At 35.7% G+C, this 25,087-nt stretch overlaps 3 protein-coding genes across 4 annotated transcripts in view; 2 read left to right on the forward strand and 1 right to left on the reverse strand.

Annotated features, from left to right (window-relative positions):
- LOC117147182 overlaps positions 1-16,771 on the forward strand; it is a 40,754-nt gene extending 23,983 nt beyond the window's left edge. Inside the window, exons 11-14 of the mRNA XM_033313983.1 lie at positions 20-12,242; positions 12,371-14,878; positions 14,933-15,481; positions 16,260-16,771. Of these exons, the coding sequence (XP_033169874.1) occupies positions 20-12,242; positions 12,371-14,878; positions 14,933-15,481; positions 16,260-16,649 (15,670 nt within the window). The 3' untranslated portion in view covers positions 16,650-16,771. The remainder of the gene's footprint in view (positions 1-19; positions 12,243-12,370; positions 14,879-14,932; positions 15,482-16,259) is intronic.
- A 78-nt stretch (positions 16,772-16,849) lies between these two features.
- LOC117147507 (sperm flagellar protein 1) lies at positions 16,850-18,124 on the reverse strand. Of its 2 annotated transcripts, XM_033314416.1 has the most exons (2): positions 17,533-18,124; positions 16,850-17,193 (listed from the first exon to the last, which is right to left on the reverse strand). In XM_033314416.1, exons 1-2 carry the CDS (start codon positions 18,061-18,063, stop codon positions 16,960-16,962), a joined length of 765 nt encoding a protein of 254 aa, XP_033170307.1. In that variant the 5' UTR covers positions 18,064-18,124; the 3' UTR covers positions 16,850-16,959. The 2 variants fall into 2 exon arrangements, with proteins under 2 accessions (XP_033170307.1, XP_033170306.1); XM_033314415.1 differs by having other exon boundaries at positions 17,104-18,124.
- Positions 18,125-19,041: 917 nt separating this feature from the next.
- Positions 19,042-25,056, forward strand: LOC117147983. Its single transcript, XM_033315134.1, has 8 exons — positions 19,042-19,378; positions 20,675-20,972; positions 21,575-22,015; positions 22,348-22,523; positions 23,454-23,667; positions 23,730-24,054; positions 24,131-24,255; positions 24,322-25,056. The coding sequence occupies exons 2-8, from the start codon at positions 20,825-20,827 to the stop codon at positions 24,450-24,452; spliced, it is 1,560 nt and encodes a 519-aa protein (XP_033171025.1). The 5' UTR covers positions 19,042-19,378; positions 20,675-20,824; the 3' UTR covers positions 24,453-25,056.
- Positions 25,057-25,087: the final 31 nt, after the last annotated feature.

Here is a 25,087-nt window from a genome sequence, read left to right on the forward strand (position 1 = left end):
GTTCATTTCATGAATCCAGTGCAGAAGAAAATCAAATGACAGAAGTGCCATGGACACAATCAAGTTCAAGAACAAAGAGTCAGAGTGTAAATGAAGACAAAACATCTCAAGAAGATACAAGGACGGTATCGATATCGCAATCAAGAACAACAACAAATAGTTTACTTACAGATTTGAGTGCAGAAGATCAAACAAAGCAAGAGGAAACATCGGAACTTTCAAAATCTTTACCTCAATTTAAAACAGAAGAAAGCAGTTCATTTCAAGAATCCAGTTCGGAAGAAATTCAAATAACAGAAGTGCCATGGACACTATCAACATCACTTTTTCAATCAAGTTCAAACACGAATAATATATTTTCGAGTCCGAGTGTAAATAAAGCCAAAACATCTCAAGAAGACATAAGGACACTATCAACTTCCTTCCCACAATCAAGTACAGCAGCACATAGTTTACTTACATATTCGAGTGCAGAAGAGCAAACAATTCGAGAGGAAACATCGGAACTTTCAAAATCTTTACCTCAATTAACAACAGAAGAAAGCAGTTCATTCCAAGAATCCAGTGCGGAAGAAAATCCAATTACAGAAGTACCATGGACACTATCAACATCACTTTCTCAATCAAGTTCAAAAACAAAAAATATATTTTCGAGTCAGACTGTAAATGAAGACAACATTTCTCAAGAAGATACAAGGACACTATCAACTTCTTTCCCACAATCAAGTACAACAGCAAATAGTTTACTTACAGTTTCAAGTGCAGAAGAGCATACAATTCGAGAAGAGACGTCAGAACTTTCAAAAGTTCTACCTCAATCTACAAGAGGAGAAATAAGTTCATTTCAAGAACACACAACAGAAGAAAGCAGTTCATTTCAAGAATCCAGTGCAGAAGAAAATCAAATGACAGAAGTGCCATGGACACAATCAAGTTCAAGAACAAAGAGTCAGAGTCAGAGTGTAAATGAAGACAAAACATCTCAAGAAGATACAAGGACGGTATCAATTTATCAATCAAGAACAACAACAAATAGTTTACTTACAGATTTGAGTGCAGAAGATCAAACAAAGCAAGAGAAAACATCGGAACTTTCAAAATCTTTACCCCAACTTAAAACAGAAGAAAGCAGTTCATTTGAAGAATCCAGTTCGGAAGAAATTCAAATAACAGAAGTGCCATGGACACTATCAACTTCACTTTTTCAATCAAATTCAAACACGAATAATATATTTTCGAGTCCGAGTGTAAATGAAGCCAAAACATCTCAAGAAGACACAAGGACACTATCAACTTCTCTCCCACAATCAAGTGCAACAGGAAATAGTTTACTTACAGATTCCAGTGCAGAAGAGCAAACAATTCGAGAGGAAACATCGGAACTTTCAAAATCTTTACCTCAATTAACAACAGAAGAAAGCAGTTTATTTCAAGAATCCAGTGCAGAAGAAAATCACTTGACAGAAGTGCCATGGACACAATCAAGTTCAAGAACAAAGAGTCAGAATCAGAGTGTAAATGAAGACAAACCATCTCAAGAAGATATAACGACGGTATCGAATTCTCAATCAAGAAAAACAACAATTAGTTTACTTACGAATTTGAGTGCTGATGATCAAACAAATCAAAAGGTAACATCGGAAATTTCAAAAGGCAAAACATCTCAAGAAGATACAAGGACGCTATCAATTTTGTATCCACAATCAACTCCAAAAGCTAACAGTTTACTTACAGTTTCGAGTGCAGAAGAGCAATCATCGGAGTTTTCATCTTTAATTATGATAGAGCCAATAACGAGCAGTAAACTATCTACAGATAATGTTTGCGAATGCACTTGCCTATTAGAACAAGGAAATGACTCGTGTATCTGCAACTGTATTACAGATCCCACTTCTATGTATGTATCTATCTTAACAGCAAGCCAAATAAAGTCAATCGAAGATCTTCAGTACTCCTCAAATCTACCTTCATATAAAAGTACACTAGAAAATACAAATACCAAAGAGAAAAATACAAATCTGTCAACATCATTACAAATTTCGAGTACAGGACCATATCAAATATCCCAAAACGAAATAGAAAATCAATCGCAATATGTTCCTCCTTCGAGCACACTATTCAGTGATGTAAACAAAATTTCAACCACAGACAAAGATAACCCAACTGAAGACGAAGTAGAAAAGATATCGAAATCTCCACTAAAATTGAGTACAACTTCTACTGGTTTACCAAAAATACAGACAACTGAAATAAACCATTTACCTTTCCTAAGTACTATATCAAACTTTCAATTTGAGCAATCAAGTTTTCATATCTGTGATTGTACTTGCCAATTGGAAACAGGAAAAGACTCGTGTATCTGCGAATGCAACCTTAAAGAAAGCACTTCAGACGTCACGGCAAGTAAATTCAATCCGTCATTATCCACCGAAACGTATCAAGAACTCTTCAGTGTGAAAGATAATGTCCCAAAACAGGAAGAAAATGGTACTATTTTGCTTACAGAGGCGAGTCCACAATCTTTCAGTAAAGAAGATGTTACAACTGAAGAAGATGTTACTGGTAATAAAACCACAACGCTATCAAAGCTTTCATCTTTAATTATGATAGATCCATTAACAAGCAGTAAACTATCTACAGATAATGTTTGCGAATGCACTTGCCTATTAGAACAAGGAAATGACTCGTGTATCTGCGAATGCCTTAAAGAAAGCACTTCAGAAGACTTGAAAAGTGTTAAAGCAAGTGAACTTTCTATTTATCTCCCGCAATCAAGTGCAACAGCAAATAGTTTACTTACAGATTCGAGTGCAGAAGACCAAACAATCCAAAAGGAAACATCGGAACTTTCAAAATCTCTACCTCAATTAACAACAGAAGAAAGCAGTTTATTCCAAGAATCCAGTGCAGAAGAAAATCAAATGACAGAAGTGCCATGGACACAATCAAGTTCAAGAACAAAGAGTCAGAGTCAGAGTGTAAATGAAGACAAAACATCTCAAGAAGATACAAGGACGGTATCGACATCTCAATCAAGAACAACAACAAATAGTTTACTTACATATTCGAGTGCGGAAGAGCAAACAATTCGAGAGGAAACATCGGAACTTCCAAGATCTGTACCACACTTTACAACAGAAGAAAGCAATTCATTTCAAGAATCTAGTTCAGAACAAAATGAAATGACAGAAGTTCCATGGACACTTTCAACATCACTTCCTCAATCAAGTTCAAAAACAAAGAATATATTTGCTAGCCAGAGTGTAAATCAAGACAAAACTTCCACTGAGGATACAAGGACACTATCGATTTCTCAATCAAGAACAATAACAAATAGTTTACTTACAGATTTGAGTGCAGAAGGTCAAACAATTGAAGAAGAAACATCAGAACTTGCAAGATCTGTACCTCACTTAACAACAGAAGAAAGCAGTTCATTTCAAGAATCTAGTACAGAACAAAATGAAATGACAGAAGTTCCATGGACACTGTCAACATCACTTCCTCAATCAAGTGCAAAAACTATAAAAATATATTCGAGTCAGAGTCTAAATGAAGAATCTTCTCAAGAAGATACCAGGACACTATCAATTTCAATCCCCGAATCAAGTACAACAGCAATTAGTTTACTTACAGATTTGAGTGCAGAAGGTCAAACCATTAAAGAGGAAACATCAGAACTTGCAAGATCTGCACCTCACTTAACAACAGAAGAAAGCAGTTCATTTCAAGAATCTAGTTCAGAACAAAATGAAATGACAGAAGTTCCATGGACACTGTCAACATCACTTCCTCAATCAAGTGCAAAAACTATAAAAATATATTCGAGTCAGAGTCTAAATGAAGAATCTTCTCAAGAAGGTACCAGGACACTATCAATTTCAATCCCCGAATCAAGTACAACAGCAAGTTTACTTACAGATTTGAGTGCAGAAGGTCAAACCATTAAAGAGGAAACATCAGAACTTGCAAGATCTGTACCACACTTTACAACAGAAGAAAGCAATTCATTTCAAGAATCTAGTTCAGAACAAAATGAAATGACAGAAGTTCCATGGACACTATCAACATCACTTCCTCAATCAAGTACAAAAGCCAAGAATATATTTTCTAGTCAGAGTGTAAATGAAGACAAAACTTCCACTGAGGATACAAGGACACTATCGATTTCTCAATCAAGAACAATAACAAATAGTTTACTTACAGATTTGAGTGCAGAAGGTCAATTAATTGAAGAGGAAACATCAGAACTTGCAAGATCTGTACCTCACTTAACAACAGAAGAAAGCAGTTCATTTCAAGAACCTAGTGCAGAACAAAATGAAATGACAGAAGTTCCATGGACACTATCAACATCACTTTCTCAATCAAGTTCAAAAACAAAGAATATATTTGCTAGCCAGAGTGTAAATCAAGACAAAACTTCCACTGAGCATACAAGGACACTATCGATTTCTCAATCAAGAACAATAACAAATAGTTTACGTACAGATTTAAGTGCAGAAGGTCAAACAATTAAAGATGAAACATCAGAACTTGCAAGATCTGTACCTCACTTAACAACAGAAGAAAGCAGTTCATTTCAAGAATCTAGTACAGAACAAAATGAAATGACAGAAGTTCCATGGACACTGTCAACATCACTTCCTCAATCAAGTGCAAAAACTATAAAAATATATTCGAGTCAGAGTCTAAATGAAGAATCTTCTCAAGAAGATACCAGGACACTATCAATTTCAATCCCCGAATCAAGTACAACAGCAATTAGTTTACTAACCGTTTCGAGGGCAGAATATCAAACAATTAAAGAGGAAACCACGGAACATTCAAAATCTTTACCTCACTTTACGACAGAAGAAAGCAATTCAGTTCAAGAATCTAGTTCAGAACAAAATGAAATGACAGAAGTTCCATGGACACTATCAACATCACTTTCTCAATCAAGTTCAAAAACAAAGAATATATTTGCTAGCCAGGGTGTAAATCAAGACAAAACTTCCACTGAGGATACAAGGACACTATCGATTTCTCAATCAAGAACAATAACAAATAGTTTACTTACAGATTTGAGTGCAGAAGGTCAAACAATTGAAGAAGAAACATCAGAACTTGCAAGATCTGTACCTCACTTAACAACAGAAGAAAGCAGTTCATTTCAAGAATCTAGTACAGAACAAAATGAAATGACAGAAGTTCCATGGACACTGTCAACATCACCTCCTCAATCAAGTTTAAAAACTATAAAAATATATTCGAGTCAGAGTCTAAATGAAGAATCTTCTCAAGAAGATACCAGGACACTATCAATTTCAATCCCCGAATCAAGTACAACAGCAATTAGTTTACTAACCGTTTCGAGGGCAGAATATCAAACAATTAAAGAGGAAACCACGGAACATTCAAAATCTTTACCTCACTTTACGACAGAAGAAAGCAATTCAGTTCAAGAATCTAGTTCAGAACAAAATGAAATGACAGAAGTTCCATGGACACTGTCAACATCACTTCCTCAATCAAGTTTAAAAACTATAAAAATATATTCGAGTCAGAGTCTAAATGAAGACAAAACTTCCACTGAGCATACAAGGACACTATCGATTTCTCAATCAAGAACAATAACAAATAGTTTACGTACAGATTTAAGTGCAGAAGGTCAAACAATTAAAGATGAAACATCAGAACTTGCAAGATCTGTACCTCACTTAACAACAGAAGAAAGCAGTTCATTTCAAGAATCTAGTACAGAACAAAATGAAATGACAGAAGTTCCATGGACACTGTCAACATCACTTCCTCAATCAAGTTTAAAAACTATAAAAATATATTCGAGTCAGAGTCTTAATGAAGAATCTTCTCAAGAAGAATATAGGACACTATCAATTTCAATCCCCGAATCAACTACAACAGCAATTAGTTTACTTACAGATTTGAGTGCAGAAGGTCAAACAATTGAAGAGGAAACATCCGAACTTGCAAGATCTGTACCTCACTTAACAACAGAAGAAAGCAGTTCATTTAAAGAATCTAGTGCAGAACAAAATGAAATGACAGAAGTTCCATGGACACTGTCAACATCACTTCCTCAATCAAGTGCAAAAACTATAAAAATATATTCGAGTCAGAGTCTAAATGAAGAATCTTCTCAAGAAGATACCAGGACACTATCAATTTCAATCCCCGAATCAAGTACAACAGCAATTAGTTTACTTACAGATTTGAGCGCAGAAGGTCAAACAATTGAAGAAGAAACATCAGAACTTGCAAGATCTGTACCTCACTTAACAACAGAAGAAAGCAGTTCATTTCAAGAATCTAGTACAGAACAAAATGAAATGACAGAAGTTCCATGGACACTATCAACATCACTTCCTCAATCAAGTTCAAAAACAAAGAATATATTTGCTAGCCAGAGTGTAAATCAAGACAAAACTTCCACTGAGGATACAAGGACACTATCGATTTCTCAATCAAGAACAATAACAAATAGTTTACTTACAGATTTGAGTGCAGAAGGTCAAACAATTGAAGAAGAAACATCAGAACTTGCAAGATCTGTACCTCACTTAACAACAGAAGAAAGCAGTTCATTTCAAGAATCTAGTACAGAACAAAATGAAATGACAGAAGTTCCATGGACACTGTCAACATCACCTCCTCAATCAAGTTTAAAAACTATAAAAATATATTCGAGTCAGAGTCTAAATGAAGAATCTTCTCAAGAAGATACCAGGACACTATCAATTTCAATCCCCGAATCAAGTACAACAGCAATTAGTTTACTTACAGATTTGAGTGCAGAAGGTCAAACAATTGAAGAAGAAACATCAGAACTTGCAAGATCTGTACCTCACTTAACAACAGAAGAAAGCAGTTCATTTCAAGAATCTAGTACAGAACAAAATGAAATGACAGAAGTTCCATGGACACTGTCAACATCACTTCCTCAATCAAGTGCAAAAACTATAAAAATATATTCGAGTCAGAGTCTAAATGAAGAATCTTCTCAAGAAGATACCAGGACACTATCAATTTCAATCCCCGAATCAAGTACAACAGGAATTAGTTTACTAACCTTTTCGAGGGCAGAATATCAAACAATTAAAGAGGAAACCACGGAACATTCAAAATCTTTACCTCACTTTACGACAGAAGAAAGCAATTCAGTTCAAGAATCTAGTTCAGAACAAAATGAAATGACAGAAGTTCCATGGACACTATCAACATCACTTTCTCAATCAAGTTCAAAAACAAAGAATATATTTGCTAGCCAGAGTGTAAATCAAGACAAAACTTCCACTGAGGATACAAGGACACTATCGATTTCTCAATCAAGAACAATAACAAATAGTTTACTTACAGATTTGAGTGCAGAAGGTCAAACAATTGAAGAAGAAACATCAGAACTTGCAAGATCTGTACCTCACTTAACAACAGAAGAAAGCAGTTCATTTCAAGAATCTAGTACAGAACAAAATGAAATGACAGAAGTTCCATGGACACTGTCAACATCACCTCCTCAATCAAGTTTAAAAACTATAAAAATATATTCGAGTCAGAGTCTAAATGAAGAATCTTCTCAAGAAGATACCAGGACACTATCAATTTCAATCCCCGAATCAAGTACAACAGGAATTAGTTTACTAACCTTTTCGAGGGCAGAATATCAAACAATTAAAGAGGAAACCACGGAACATTCAAAATCTTTACCTCACTTTACGACAGAAGAAAGCAATTCATTTCAAGAATCTAGTTCAGAACAAAATGAAATGACAGAAGTTCCATGGACACTATCAACATCACTTCCTCAATCAAGTACAAAAGCAAAGAATATATTTGCTAGCCAGAGTGTAAATGAAGACAAAACTTCCACTGAGCATACAAGGACACTATCGATTTCTCAATCAAGAACAATAACAAATAGTTTACGTACAGATTTAAGTGCAGAAGGTCAAACAATTAAAGATGAAACATCAGAACTTGCAAGATCTGTACCTCACTTAACAACAGAAGAAAGCAGTTCATTTCAAGAATCTAGTACAGAACAAAATGAAATGACAGAAGTTCCATGGACACTGTCAACATCACTTCCTCAATCAAGTTTAAAAACTATAAAAATATATTCGAGTCAGAGTCTTAATGAAGAATCTTCTCAAGAAGAATATAGGACACTATCAATTTCAATCCCCGAATCAACTACAACAGCAATTAGTTTACTAACCGTTTCGAGGGCAGAATATCAAACAATTAAAGAGGAAACCCAGGAACTTTCAAAAACTTTACCTCACTTTACGACACGAGAAGAAAGCAATTCATTCCAAGAATATAGTGCAGAACAAAATGAAATGACAGAAGTTCCATGGACACTATCAACATCACTTTCTCAATCAAGTTCAAAAACAAAGATTTTATTTTCGAGTCAGAGTGTAAATGAAGCCAAAACATCTCAAGAAGACACAAGGACACTATCAACTTCTTTCCCACAATCAAGTACGGCAGCACATAGTTTACAAACAATTCGAGAGGAAACATCGGAACTTTCAAAATCTTTACCTCAATTAACAACAGAAGAAAGCAGTTCATTTCAAGAATCTAGTGCGGAAAAAAATCCAATTACAGAAGTACCATGGACACTATCAACATCACTTTCTCAATCAAGTTCAAAAACAAAGAATATATTTTCGAGTCAGGGTGTAAATGAAGACAAAACTTCTCAAGAAGATACAAGGACACTATCGATTTCTCAATCAAGAACAATAACAAATAGTTTACGTACAGATTTAAGTGCAGAAGGTCAAACAATTAAAGATGAAACATCAGAACTTGCAAGATCTGTACCTCACTTAACAACAGAAGAAAGCAGTTCATTTCAAGAATCTAGTGCAGAACAAAATGAAATGACAGAAGTTCCATGGACACTGTCAACATCACTTCCTCAATCAAGTGCAAAAACTATAAAAATATATTCGAGTCAGAGTCTAAATGAAGAATCTTCTCAAGAAGATACCAGGACACTATCAATTTCAATCCCCGAATCAAGTACAACAGCAATTAGTTTACTTACAGATTTGAGTGCAGAAGGTCAAACCATTAAAGAGGAAACATCAGAACTTGCAAGATCTGTACCTCACTTAACAACAGAAGAAAGCAGTTCATTTCAAGAATCTAGTGCAGAACAAAATGAAATGACAGAAGTTCCATGGACACTGTCAACATCACTTCCTCAATCAAGTGCAAAAACTATAAAAATATATTCGAGTCAGAGTCTAAATGAAGAATCTTCTCAAGAAGGTACCAGGACACTATCAATTTCAATCCCCGAATCAAGTACAACAGCAATTAGTTTACTTACAGATTTGAGTGCAGAAGGTCAAACCATTAAAGAGGAAACATCAGAACTTGCAAGATCTGTACCTCACTTAACAACAGAAGAAAGCAGTTCATTTCAAGAATCTAGTACAGAACAAAATGAAATGACAGAAGTTCCATTGACACTATCAACATCACTTTCTCAATCAAATTCAAAAACAAAGAATTTATTTTCGAGTCAGAGTGTAAATGAAGACAAAACTTCCACTGAGGATACAAGGACACTATCGATTTCTCAATCAAGAACAATAACAAATAGTTTACGTACAGATTTAAGTGCAGAAGGTCAAACAATTAAAGAGGAAACATCAGAACTTGCAAGATCTGTACCTCACTTAACAACAGAAGAAAGCAGTTCATTTCAAGAATCTAGTGCAGAACAAAATGAAATGACTGAAGTTCCATGGACACTGTCAACATCACTTCCTCAATTAAGTTTAAAAACTATAAAAATATATTCGAGTCAGAGTCTAAATGAAGAATCTTCTCAAGAAGATACCAGGACACTATCAATTTCAATCCCCGAATCAAGTACAACAGCAATTAGTTTACCAACCGTTTCGAGGGCAGAATATCAAACAATTAAAGAGGAAACCACGGAACATTCAAAATCTTTACCTCACTTTACGACAGAAGAAAGCAATTCATTTCAAGAATCTAGTTCAGAACAAAATGAAATGACAGAAGTTCCATGGACACTGTCAACATCACTTCCTCAATCAAGTTTAAAAACTATAAAAATATATTCGAGTCAGAGTCTTAATGAAGAATCTTCTCAAGAAGAATATAGGACACTATCAATTTCAATCCCCGAATCAACTACAACAGCAATTAGTTTACTTACAGATTTGAGCGCAGAAGGTCAAACAATTGAAGAAGAAACATCAGAACTTGCAAGATCTGTACCTCACTTAAGAACAGAAGAAAGCAGTTCATTTCAAGAATCTAGTGCAGAACAAAATGAAATGACTGAAGTTCCATGGACACTGTCAACATCACTTCCTCAATTAAGTTTAAAAACTATAAAAATATATTCGAGTCAGAGTCTAAATGAAGAATCTTCTCAAGAAGATACCAGGACACTATCAATTTCAATCCCCGAATCAAGTACAACAGCAATTAGTTTACTTACAGATTTGAGTGCAGAAGGTCAAACCATTAAAGAGGAAACATCAGAACTTGCAAGATCTGTACCTCACTTAACAACAGAAGAAAGCAGTTCATTTCAAGAATCTAGTACAGAACAAAATGAAATGACAGAAGTTCCATGGACACTATCAACATCACTTCCTCAATCAAGTTCAAAAACAAAGAATATATTTGCTAGCCAGAGTGTAAATCAAGACAAAACTTCCACTGAGGATACAAGGACACTATCGATTTCTCAATCAAGAACAATAACAAATAGTTTACTTACAGATTTGAGTGCAGAAGGTCAAACAATTGAAGAAGAAACATCAGAACTTGCAAGATCTGTACCTCACTTAACAACAGAAGAAAGCAGTTCATTTCAAGAATCTAGTGCAGAACAAAATGAAATGACTGAAGTTCCATGGACACTGTCAACATCACTTCCTCAATTAAGTTTAAAAACTATAAAAATATATTCGAGTCAGAGTCTAAATGAAGAATCTTCTCAAGAAGATACCAGGACACTATCAATTTCAATCCCCGAATCAAGTACAACAGCAATTAGTTTACCAACCGTTTCGAGGGCAGAATATCAAACAATTAAAGAGGAAACCACGGAACATTCAAAATCTTTACCTCACTTTACGACAGAAGAAAGCAATTCATTTCAAGAATCTAGTTCAGAACAAAATGAAATGACAGAAGTTCCATGGACACTGTCAACATCACTTCCTCAATCAAGTTTAAAAACTATAAAAATATATTCGAGTCAGAGTCTTAATGAAGAATCTTCTCAAGAAGAATATAGGACACTATCAATTTCAATCCCCGAATCAACTACAACAGCAATTAGTTTACTTACAGATTTGAGCGCAGAAGGTCAAACAATTGAAGAAGAAACATCAGAACTTGCAAGATCTGTACCTCACTTAAGAACAGAAGAAAGCAGTTCATTTCAAGAATCTAGTGCAGAACAAAATGAAATGACTGAAGTTCCATGGACACTGTCAACATCACTTCCTCAATTAAGTTTAAAAACTATAAAAATATATTCGAGTCAGAGTCTAAATGAAGAATCTTCTCAAGAAGATACCAGGACACTATCAATTTCAATCCCCGAATCAAGTACAACAGCAATTAGTTTACTTACAGATTTGAGTGCAGAAGGTCAAACAATTGAAGAGGAAACATCAGAACTTGCAAGATCTGTACCTCACTTAACAACAGAAGAAAGCAGTTCATTTCAAGAATCTAGTGCAGAACAAAATGAAATGACAGAAGTTCCATGGACACTGTCAACATCACTTCCTCAATTAAGTTTAAAAACTATAAAAATATATTCGAGTCAGAGTCTAAATGAAGAATCTTCTCAAGAAGAATATAGGACACTATCAATTTCAATCCCCGAATCAAGTACAACAGCAATTAGTTTACTTACAGATTTAAGTGCAGAAGGTCAAACAATTGAAGAGGAAACATCAGAACTTGCAAGATCTGTACCTCACTTAAGAACAGAAGAAAGCAATTCATTTCAAGAATCTAGTGCGGAACAAAATGAAATGACAGAAGTTCCATGGACACTATCAACATCACTTTCTCGATCAAGCTTAAATACTATAACAACTACTGAAACTTCCGAGGAACCGCTTTGTTTGTGTACTTGCGTAATTGATCCTGATGAGGATCTTTGCTCGTGTAATTGCAAAATAACAAAAAGTATACCGACAGGAAGAACTACTTCACAGGTAAATGATAAGTAAAATATATATTATTTATTTTATTTAATATTAATAACAAAAAAATGTTTCCTAAATTTGACAACTTAAAACAATAATAATAATACAAAATTAAATACTTAATTTTTACTTCCTAGCATTCTCAGTGGGATGGTTCCTCAACGAAGCCGCTCGAGCTTAATAGGACACAACACCTAACAACTGCTGACACTACACAAAACTCTACAGCCATCGGAGTTTTGTCTAAGGAACCCACGCAACCCCTTACATTTTCGAAGTTAAGCACCACACAAATTATTACTGAAAAGAGCACATCCAATAATTTATCGGTGCATTCTTATATTGATAAGTCAACCATATCAACTGAGCCATATTCTGATACGAAAACTTCCACGTACTCCACATCCGTCGGAGTTTTGTCTGAGGAAAGTTCAAAGTTAAACAAACAAAATATAACCGAGGAAACCACAACTAATATCTTATCGTTGCCTTCTAATATTGCTACGTCAACAACATTAACTCAGCCACATTCTTATACGGACAAAACAGAAACAATACGAAACCAAACAACTGCTGGCCACACTACGCAGAACTCTACAACCATCGGACTTTTGTCTAAGGAACCCACACAAACCCTTACATTTTCAAAGTTAAGCACTACACAAATTATTACTGAAAAGAGCACATCCAATAATTTATCAGTGCATTCTTATATTGATAAGTCAACAATTTCAACTCAGCCATATTCTGATACGGACACTACCAAGTACTCCTCGTCCGTCGGAGTTTTGTCTGAGGAAAGTTCAAAATTAACCAAACAAAATATAACCGAGGAAAGCACAACTAATATCTTATCGTTGCCTTCTAATATTGCTACGTCAACAACATTAACTCAGCCACATTCTTATACGGACAAAACAGAAACTATACGAAACCAAACAACTGCTGGCCACACTACGCAGAACTCTACAACCATCGGACTTTTGTCTAAGGAACCCACACAAACCCTTACATTTTCAAAGTTAAGCACTACACAAATTATTACTGAAAAGAGCACATCCAATAATTATATTGATAAGTCAACAATTTCAACTCAGCCATATTCTGATACGGACACTACCAAGTACTCCTCGTCCGTCGGAGTTTTGTCTGAGGAAAGTTCAAAGTTAACCAAACAAAATATAACCGAGGAAATCACAACTAATATCTTATCGTTGCCTTCTAATATTGCTACGTCAACAACATTAACTCAGCCACATTCTTATACGGACAAAACAGAAACAATACGAAACCAAACAACTGCTGGCCACACTACGCAGAACTCTACAACCATCGGACTTTTGTCTAAGGAACCCACACAAACCCTTACATTTTCGAAGTTAAGCACCACACAAATTATTCCTGAAAAGAGCACATCCAATAGTTTATCGGTGCATTCTTATATTGATAAGTCAACTATATCAACTGAGCCATATTCTGATACAAAAACTTCCACGTACTCCACATCCGTCGGAGTTTTGTCTGAGGAAAGTTCAAAGTTAACCAAACAAAATATAACCGAGGAAAGCACAACTAATATCTTATCGTTGCCTTCTAATATTGCTACGTCAACAACATTAACTCAGCCACATTCTTATACGGACAAAACAGAAACAATACGAAACCAAACAACTGCTGGCCACACTACGCAGAACTCTACAACCATCGGACTTTTGTCTAAGGAACCCACACAAACCCTTACATTTTCAAAGTTAAGCACTACACAAATTATTACTGAAAAGAGCACATCCAATAATTTATCAGTGCATTCTTATATTGATAAGTCAACAATTTCAACTCAGCCATATTCTGATACGGACACTACCAAGTACTCCTCGTCCGTCGGAGTTTTGTCTGAGGAAAGTTCAAAATTAACCAAACAAAATATAACCGAGGAAAGCACAACTAATATCTTATCGTTGCCTTCTAATATTGCTACGTCAACAACATTAACTCAGCCACATTCTTATACGGACAAAACAGAAACAATACGAAACCAAACAACTGCTGGCCACACTACGCAGAACTCTACAACCATCGGACTTTTGTCTAAGGAACCCACACAAACCCTTACATTTTCAAAGTTAAGCACTACACAAATTATTACTGAAAAGAGCACATCCAATAATTTATCAGTGCATTCTTATATTGATAAGTCAACAATTTCAACTCAGCCATATTCTGATACGGACACTACCAAGTACTCCTCGTCCGTCGGAATTTTGTCTGAGGAAAGTTCAAAGTTAACCAAACAAAATATAAGCGAGAAAAGCACAACAAATATCTTATCGATGCCTTCTAATATTGCTACGTTAACAACATTAACTCAGACACGTTCTTATACGGACAGAACAAAAACAAGACGAAACCAAACAAGTGCAGAGCACACTTTCAAGTACTCTACAACTGTCGGATTTTTGTCTGAGGAACCCACGAATAAAACCTCTACATTTTCAAAGATAGAACCGACCGAGCACATCATCACCAATACAAAATTTACTGAAAATGGCACAACCGAATATGTGATATCGCAATCGAATAAGACTTATAGTGATAGCCAATTGATCTCGACAACTGAAAATGTTGAACTTACAGCAAGCTCACAGGTAACGTGTTTCACGTTTTTAGATTTAAATCTTTTATTAAGTTTTTACTTGTAGCCCACAGATTTAAATGTGTGGAAGGAAATCGACAAAAGACTTGATGACCTACAAAATAAGTATACGATTCGAGATAACAACCCTTTAGATAATTCTGAGTTTAAGGAAAAATTTAGTCAGATAAATTCGTCGATACATTTGAACCAACTTCCGGGTAATATTAGAGCTAGTCTGTATGCAAATTTCACGATTTACGACAAGATAAGAATCGAACTGGAAGCCATAATTTTATTTAAGCTCAATCAAATTTTGGAAAATATGAACACAACGAAATCGACTCCAGCGTGCATTGATCATTATAAATACATGGCCAAAAATCTATTAACGGGCTTGTCTATGTCAAATACTGAAAAGTGGAACATAATAAGAAAAAGTCACCTAATATGTCATATAACTCAGAATATAACAGTCACTGAACCAACAGTACCGCCCACCACTCAAACTTCCACAGTCTCAAAAACTATGGGAGGATTTGCTGCATATTATTGTAATCAACAGATAATGAACTTAATCGTTACAAAATATTCTCTGAGCCCAAACAATGAATCGGTGCGTGAGTTTGCATTAACTCAAAATTTTAAAAGCAGTCTCAAACTTCTTTAACTCAAATTTCATTTAGGTTTGGTAACATTTTAGAAACATTTTCATCTATTTAAATTAAAATCACAAATCAGCCATATCTCAAAGCCAAATTGTAGCCGTAATAATATGTTTCTAGCAATGAAAATATTTGATTACAGTCGAACTTCCATAACTTGAACCTTACGCAAATAAATATGACTTTGCGTTAATGAACACCCACCATAGAATTTAACACGTATTGTTTATCCTTGTTTAATTTAGAATAAAGCAATTGCATTTGATCTAATAAGAAGAAAATCTAAAAAAGAGCCCCGCATCTATAGAATAATAAACAGTCTACAGTATTTAAATCATAAAAGGTATGTAAGCAGGCAATAAATAATTAAAAATAAATATTTCATTTATATTTACTTTTTAGGCAGGCGACCATTCTTACTAATAAAAGATGACATTAGATTTAGGAGAAATTAGTGTTATGGAAGTTCGACTTGTGGATACAAATTGGTATGAATAAAGTCGCTAAATGATTCGAATTAGGGAAGTTTGAGATGGAAGTTCGACTGTATTTTTCATTGTTATGCTTTTTTTCCCTTGGTAATGCTAAATAGTTTCCATTGGCTTTTAAACCATATAAAATATAGTTTAAATTATGAGAAAAAAAGTGTATCATTAGAAAGTCGGAGTAATTAGCTTAATAGGAGCTTTGTATATGTATTTTTGCCCTTTATGCTAATCCTTCCTCCAGATTCCAATTTCACCAAAGGACCCGTGCACTTCAATACTACAAAAAATAAGTCAAGCTCATCAGCATAATGATTCCAGTCACAGTGCGGAATTTGACAGCATAATTGTAAAGATAAACACAGCAATCAAACAGAATTTTACAACTAACAAAAAAGCGCTATTAATAAGGGAGTACTTGGAGTTTGAAAAATTGCGAAAATATCTTGATCATATTTTGGCTGGAAAAATTGAGGAATGCGATATGCGGCTTGCAGTAGTTAAAAGTAGAAAGTGTTGGAACTATTACACAAAACTGAAAGTGATGTTCCATAAGGCAATGCAAGAGACGAGTGCCAGAAAACAGTATTTAATAGGTAATATATCAATGGTATGCAGTGATAACATTGTGTGAACAGATAATTTGTTAATGTGAAAACAAATAAAATGGCTTAAGAATTGAAAATAGTAAGCAAGATGAATATTACTTGTATAATTTCTGCTTCTTTACTTTCATACGACAATTGATCTCCCATTTCAATGACCATTTAAGACATTTCAACTATCAACTGCTCTTATCGATTGCCAATTACCAATTAAATAAATTTATTGTCATTGATTTGCCAAGACTGTGTCTATTTCGTAATCTATTTAACCGATATTCGGTAATTTAGTTTCAAAATCTAACAATAAATAACTTTGTAATAGTAAATCCAAGATTGCCATTAGGAGTTGAACCCGTCCGCGTCCAGATGGGCAGGCGATGATGCTTCAGTAGGACTTATATGGTTCTGAATTAGGGAGTTATTTCCATCGTAAGCTAAGAAACAATTGGTGGCGCTGCTAGTAGCTCTCTTTTGAGGTGGTTTTCCCATCTGCATTAGAAGTTCGTCGATCCGTTCCGTTTTCAATTTAATAATACTCTCCATGTGGGTCATTCGCTGTTGATAGGCATCGATTTGCCAAGACTGTGTCTATTTCGTAATCTATTTAACCGATATTCGGTAATTTAGTTTCAAAATCTAACAATAAATAACTTTGTAATAGTAAATCCAAGATTGCCATTAGGAGTTGAACCCGTCCGCGTCCAGATGGGCAGGCGATGATGCTTCAGTAGGACTTATATGGTTCTGAATTAGGGATTTATTTCCATCGTAAGCTAAGAAACTATTGGTGGCGCTGCTAGTAGCTCTCTTTTGAGGTTGTTTTCCCATCTGCATTTGAAGTTCGTCGATCCGTTCCGCTTTCAATTTAATAATACTCTCCAAGTGGGTCATTCGCTGTTGATAGGCATCGATAATAGCATCCTTTTCATGACTATCACGTTCCGATTTCTCGTACAGCGAATATAGGATCATTTTCTGCGGCACCTGAACTATGCCATCGCCCACCTGTTTGTTAACCACAACAGTTTTCACCTCATCATTTTCCTCCCAAAGTCTTTCCTGCCGCAATGTCGCATTTCGTTCTTCTGCAAGGCGTTGTCGTTTCTCCAATCGTATCACTTCATGCACCAAGACTTCGGCGGCACCACTAACACCATTTGCCATTTGCTCCATAAAATCTTTGGTCAACGTCATATTTAACTTGGACAACACTCTGAAGTTGAATGTCTCCCAATTGGCCAACTTGAGCTGAACACTACTCTTCTTCGGATAATTGAAGAGATCCACCAAGCGCGGATAGTCGCGTTTGAATATTTCGGCCAGCGGCAAAACATCGGAAAACTCGCGGCGCAATCTTTGAGTGCTGATATTATTTTGTTCTAGCCATTTGCTTACTTCCTCCAACTCTTCGCTGCTCAGGTTCTTGCCACTCACGGTATGCATCCTTGGTAAATATGATTTGCAATAGCAAAATTAATTTTTAAATCTGGTATCGGCTTTACTGTTGTGTGGGTATACACACATTAAAATATCTGATGTGTCTGAGTTTGAGTCTGAATCGGCCAAACAAATCAACTACTGTGAGTGCAAATCCAAAGCCACCTTTGGGTAGGAATCATAAAAATGGGATAGTACGGTATTTAAATATTTTTTGAAAGCTATAAAGCTTATATTGAGTCTTGGAAAATTCCCATTCAAAGTCTTCTAGGTTTCTGTATGATTTGTTTGGTGACATCACCATAGATTCAATCCCTACTTTTTGGTCACTGCACTGGAGTATAACACTTTTCAGTATACACGTATTATTGTACCTTATAATTTAGATCATCAGTTAGGAACTGTTATACTACTTACCGATGTTACACTAATGCAATAAATATATAACAGTAAATAGCGTTCGAGAACACAAGTTTGCTATTTGTAAGCACTGTAAAATGTAATGTAGAAAAGCTTATGTAAGCTTGTAAAATTGTTCTTTAGCCTATAGTTTAAATATTCTACCATGTTAATTATATTCATATCGAATAAAGACAATTAAGATAAAAAAAACTTTGTTGATTGCTATTATAATAATAGCAATCTATTATTATTATATAATTCTAATATTAAAAATAATTAAGCTACTGAAAAATTGAAAAAGCAACCAATTTTCGCTACCAGCCCAAGAATTTCCCAACTTCAAAAAAATTCCTGGTGAAAGCTTTGGGACAGACTTCTCTTTCCCCAACTAGGAGAGATGTCCTGAGCAGTGTTGAGTAACCGTATGGACTCAACAGAAATCCCCTTTGAGTGACTCACTCACGGGATTCGAGTGTGCAGACAAGCTTTCGCTCATTTGTGCTCGGCTTTTCATTTGGACGCTTGGAATGGAGTCCAAAGTTTTCGCCAACGACAGTTCATTACGGTTTTCAAGGATAAGCGATACCTACGTGCTCGCCGGATAGAGCGCATGAGAATAAAACGCACCAAAGGACATCTGCGTATTTCCTAACGTCTTTATGAAATAGTTTGAGTACATTATCTTTTTTTCAGTGTGTACAAATGTGTTAATAATAAAATCAAGTATAAACTTCTGTGTATGCCTGGATAAAGTAATATTTTTTTAAATTTTTTTTGTTGTTGCTAACTCAATGCGAACGTGCCAGTGAATTTTTGTTTGTACAAATGTGACTTGTGCCAAAAGCAAGGGATTTACTAATCGCCGCAATTCCGACCAGGTATCTTGAATGGTAGGCAACACAACACATCGCCGCACATGGTAAGTGAAATAGGGATAGAAAAAAGGGCTGTCAGACTGCATGAATATTTAAGGGACCAATTAATTGCCGAGCTTAATCAAAAATTCCAGTAAAAAGTTAATCAAATTATATAAATAATTTAATTTAATATAAATTGTGAAGTCCCAACGAGTATTCGACGAATGGGCCTATTACGTTTCGTTAGCTTTTGAAAATAAAATAATGCGCCATGGGCAAAACACAAAATTAATCTTACTGCCAGAGATATATCATTTTCGATGGGTGTATGGACAGGAAGCTTAGATTATGGTAGAGGAGGCGAACTCAAAACGAAATAAGAAATAATGCCGCTGGCAAGTGTCCCAAATATCAAATTCCCCGCTACTCACTGCTCTGCTACCAAATATATTGCCCTAGAATCGTTTTTTATAATTGACGAAATTTAATATCTACCGCAAAACAAATTCATTTTTCAACACCTTTAAATTCGTTTTTGTTTCGCAATACGATTTTGTTTTACGTTGATTTTTTATTTTTAAGACAATGCAAATGAAACCGGGCAATTTCCACAAGCCAAACACATATGTGGTTTTCACGGCCAGCAGTTTTAAAATGCTTAAAATTATTCATACTTCATACTAAAATCGGGTCATGTCGCACGGGGCATTTTTTCGTTATTGTATTTGTTTTGTTTTGCATGCCTTGGGCCAAGAATTAATAGTCCTCCTCCATTATTTGAATAGTTCAGTCCCATGGGCCTAGAGATGCGCTGATCAAACCATTGTTCGAGGGCCTTTAACGTCCCCTCCACAACCTCCTAAGCAAAACCTATAGCCTGCCATTAAACTGGGTCACACAAATTCACAATATCTTCAATTTTTACTGCGCTTTAATAAAAATGAACATAGAGCATTAAGCTTTAAGATGCTTTGGTTAGGTTATTGGGCTTATAAGTGCTTTTTTGTTATCCATTGCCCACTTGGCAAAACCAACACAAGAAACGAAATAAAATAGTAGTGACATAAAAATGTGAGGGTAAGTTTTTGTACATATAAATGTATCAAGTTTTGTGTCCCGGAACTTAAGCATTAGGTCACTTTTCCCCAAAGTTTTAAATGTCTAACATAAAACAGTGCAGACAAACCAAAGTTCAAAGTAATTTGTTTGCATTTATTTTAATAGTTGTAAGAGTAAGAGCAAAGAAATGATTTTTCCTGCAATTAATTCACTTATTCTTGATATGCATCAGCATCCTTGTGGGTAGAAACTCTTGAGCAAATGATTTTCCTTGAATACTTTACTACGTTCTCTTGCAGTAATTTAAATGGTAAAGAAAAGAGCGAAATATTCGCTGAGCCATCGACAAGATTCAGTGCCAGAAAGCAGCTGAGTTTTCTCGGAACTAAGATGAAGGTTACTGATTTCTCTCGAGCACATTCCGTAAGTCACGTCGCCCCGTGCAAAGGATGAGGCTTCCGAAAGGATATAGGACACTATCACCAGCATCGAACGCTGCCCAGACGCTACCACTCTCCTACAATTCACAAGCCAGTCTGAGCCTTCTTCGGCTGCTCACAATTGCTCTGGTGATTGGATCGCAAGTTAATGTTCTATGTAAGTGTAGCCCTTAAGTTTCCCTGAACTTTGTTTGCAAAACAGCATTTAAATAACCCCGAAGCCTTTGTTATGACTCCTTTTCCCATGCTTTGTGCTCTTTACTCTTTACTCTTTTTTTTATCAAGGTGGCATCAGCTAGGGGAAGTTCAATTATTCTTAATGGACCGGGTTTTCTTAGAAACTTACAACGGATATTTAGCCATCAAACTTTCTAATTCGGTCAATTAGGTAGAAAACTGGGTATATACACTTTTCATTCATTTGCGGCTAGTAAAAACTAAAACATTTTATCATGGGAAGCAAATATTGAAAATATGCGTGTGGAAACATGGAAAAAAGAAAATTAGAAACTATACAATAAAGGCTTAACTTTGGGCATCCAACGAATAAAACTTTGTATAAACGAATTAAATGTTATTCAGTAGATAGTTAGGAACTTTGTTTCTACCAACCCTACTATATTTTTAGCTATTTAACAACCTAACCAAGTTTTTAATTAGTCCAAAGCCCATGAATATTGCATATTTGTATGAATTAAGACAATGGGGTAAATTAAAAATATTTTACTTTATCTTGTATTTTTCACCTTTTCAATCCAGACACGACATCCGTCGAAACAAAATCCCCCTCCGCAAGTGAACAATCCAGAAACGGCGAGAATCGTACATTACTTTTTGATGACTATAATAAAACTAAATCGACATTATCAACTGCTGATTACCTGTCAGCCACAAGGGCAACCCTTTACGCGTTTTCATCGCAGGTTCAGGACGAGGACCCTTCCCAAATGCCAGTCGAGGCGTCTAACGCTCCGCACAGCCCCATTCCCACGAAAATGAGTCGGGGTAAAATAACCATGGAGACACCGGGCAGCATGGAGTTTAGCAGCAATAGCCTTCCAATCAAAAATTTAGAGACAACTGATCAGCTGACGACTGTGACCATGCCCACCACAGCATTCGCATCCCTGAAAGTCGACAGAAGTACCATGAAACAGCCAATTGATTCCACACGCACGAGGAATCACTGGACAGCAAGTGGTAAGTGGGATAGCTTTGGTAATATGCAGAACAGCATTTGCAGTATGATAGTTAAATTGGTGATTTTAAATAGTGATTGTAAGCGTTGGTAAAAGGTGGTTCAAAATATTAAATGTGGTATCTATGTGATTATATTTAGGCGTGTTATGATAAAATAACGTTTTCAACTTTATTTTATTTTTACATAAATGCTTGTCTTCAAAGAAAACGACATTCTTCAAAAAGAATGCGGCAACCCCTACGTGTACTATTTACATACATACTTACATATGTATATGTATATGTTCTTAATTTGGATTTAATTTTTCGGAAACTTTTTTAAATCTTGGCAGGATTCGCACGTGTCACAGAACGACCACGTAGCAAGCACCACCACGAGCACCACTGGGGACCCTTTTTTGAGGAGCCCATCAACTCGGCAACCTCGGGTGACAACCTCGTTTCCGCCGTACATTTGTTTACGGAAGCAGTGCTCAATTGCCGTGTCGGTATGCTCAAGGACAAAACTGTAAGTGAACGCCATTTTGAAATGTACGCAGATTCATATGTACATACCGTCGTACGTACATACACATACATACATACACATACATACATGCATATGTACATACATACATATCTTTTGTACTGCACAGTTAATTGATTTCACAAATGATGAAACAACCAACAATAATTGGAAATAAATTAGCCCTCACTACCTTTGCGTTCACGGATTTTATTTACTTTATTTATTAATTACACATACGAATGTAAAAACAAAACAAAAAGCAAGTTTTTTAAGCCATTAAAACCATTTTTTTTGAATAAATATAATTTAGTTACTATTCAATTTGAATGCCTTTTTTAATATGTTTACATCATACATATTTCGCAACAAAAAACGCCCACCGCCACCACCATGAAAACTCACATTGTGTATGAGTACTTTTTTACGGATGTGTGTGTGTGCAATATCGGAAGACCAATAAACGCACCAATTTTTGTGCCCATTTGACGATAAATATTATAATTATTGAGTGCTACTCATTACACCGGCCTGCAAGTACTCACTTATTATCATTTTACCTAATTGTTGGCACTTTTAGGCACATTGAAATGTACAAAAACTGATTTAATTTAATTGTTTCGCGGCAGCCATTTTCTTTACCGATGCTCACAAAATATGACAACGAAATGAAAAAGAAGAAGCCGATTAGAGAGCCTATTTTCTTTACAGCTATTTTCATAATTCGATCCTCCCGCTTGTGTTTGTTATTATTAAACCGATAGTCGTGAGAGAGCGCTTTGAGAGAGAAAAATGAGTAATGTGTTTTACCGTTTCCACTATTTTCTTTTACGTATCATATGTATATATGTAGATATGTACGTACATAAATATGTACCTATATTCCCAATCTTGCGTTTACTTTAAATCATATTTTGAACTTCCAACTTTCAGGTCATGTGGGTCAGGCGAACGGCAGAGAAGGTATCGCTCCTCACCGTTGGCAACGTGACCTACAGTGGAGACCCGAGGATTCGGGTGAAGTTCCAGTACCCAAACAATTGGCGGTTACTTATCAATCCCACGCAGACTGAAGATGCCGGAGTTTACATGTGCCAGGTTTCCACCCATCCCCCTCGGGTATTCACCACAAATCTCACCGTCTTGGGTATGGATGACACCATTTATAACCTTATAAAGAATCCTAAATGGCAAGTTTTCCAAATTTAGAACCGCCCCTGAGGATAATCGATGAGCACGAGAGGGACGTGGGGGATCGTTATTATAAGTCTGGAAGCACCGTCGATCTACAATGCCAAATATCGCGTAGCTTTTTCCAAAAAGAACGTCAGACCATTCTAAAATCAACCGATTCTGCAAACGATGCTGTACAGAAACTAATCAATGAGACGACTAGTGAGCTTAATCTAATTGGCAACGCAAATCAGACGCAACACAAGTTCTCTGGCCAGGATCTGGAGAAATACTTCACCAAGTTTATAACCTGGGCTAAGGACGAAGAACCACTCCAAGGAATGACCAATAGGCGCTTAAGGTAGATCATAAACGATGCACAATGCTGTACAATATGGCAGTCGGAATACTTATATACTGTGTCCTGTGTATTGCAGCGTTTCCGATGTTTGGCTAACCAGTCGTATCTCCATTGGGGATGCCAAGCTATCCGATAGTGGCAACTATTCCTGTTCCCTTGGCAGACTGTTCACCGTAATTGTCCAAGTTCAAGTGCTCACAGGTATTAAATTAGTCATTGAAGTTTCGTGAAAGTCATCACCCTGATTTGTGATATATATCTTTGCAGGCGAACTACCCGCAGCTGTTCAGCACAATATAGGTTCAAGAACCGAAATCTATTCCCTTGCGATGTTGGGTCATCTCCTCCTACTCATTTTCCTCTTCACTTGCCTGAAAACCGAAAATCGACATTTCTGAGGCTTTGATCTGAGAAGGGACTGCGGAAAACCCCATAGCCATTCGATTTTCACAAACAATTAACCAATAATATTAGGTATAAACGAGATTGTCCGGTTCTAAACAAAGGTTTTAGTTTTAAAGTTGAGAATCAGAAGGTGATTTCATTACATATTTTTGTTATAGTGCCTACGGTGTATAAGACTTTAAATTGGTTTGGACAAATATTCTTAAAAATTTGTTTAGAATTGAATTGATTAGGCAAAAAGATGACACAATAACATTCCAGATTCCTAAGAACCAAAAACCAACGGTTTAAAAAAAAGTTTCTCAAACTTTTTTTCTAGTTAATTTAGTGATGATGTTGAAATCTCGCACACATGTTATATGATGCCTCTTAAAGAGTTAAGAAACTGGCGAGGATAGCAAAATATTTAGTTTAATCTTCTGTGACTTTGAAAAGTTGATAGATTATGTGCATTATTTAAGTTTGAGCAACTAAGCTGGCAAATCAAATGTATCATACGTTATTATTATGTTATACCACTAATTCACAGGATAACAAGTTTTTTCATGAAAACAACGATCTGATTAAAACTTTATGCGGTATACTACTTTTTCATCACCTATTTTGCTGTTTGTAATTACGGAATTGG

The sequence above is a fragment of the Drosophila mauritiana genome, chromosome X (genome assembly GCF_004382145.1).
Source record: "Drosophila mauritiana strain mau12 chromosome X, ASM438214v1, whole genome shotgun sequence".
Lineage (NCBI taxonomy): Eukaryota > Metazoa > Arthropoda > Insecta > Diptera > Drosophilidae > Drosophila > Drosophila mauritiana.

What these genes read in the sequence shown, in the direction of transcription:
- LOC117147983 (XM_033315134.1), top strand. Translation starts at nt 20,825, where the DNA reads ATGAGGCTTCCGAAAGGATATAGGACACTATCACCAGCATCGAACGCT. An exon ending in ATGACCAATAGGCGCTTAAG is followed by an intron (nt 24,055 to 24,130) that starts GTAGATCATAAA and finishes TGTGTATTGCAG; the next exon opens with CGTTTCCGATGTTTGGCTAA. An exon ending in CCAAGTTCAAGTGCTCACAG is followed by an intron (nt 24,256 to 24,321) that starts GTATTAAATTAG and finishes ATATCTTTGCAG; the next exon opens with GCGAACTACCCGCAGCTGTT.
- LOC117147507 (XM_033314416.1), bottom strand. Translation starts at nt 18,063, where the DNA reads ATGCATACCGTGAGTGGCAAGAACCTGAGCAGCGAAGAGTTGGAGGAA. An exon ending in GTCATGAAAAGGATGCTATT is followed by an intron (nt 17,194 to 17,532) that starts ATCGATGCCTAT and finishes CAGTCTTGGCAA; the next exon opens with ATCGATGCCTATCAACAGCG.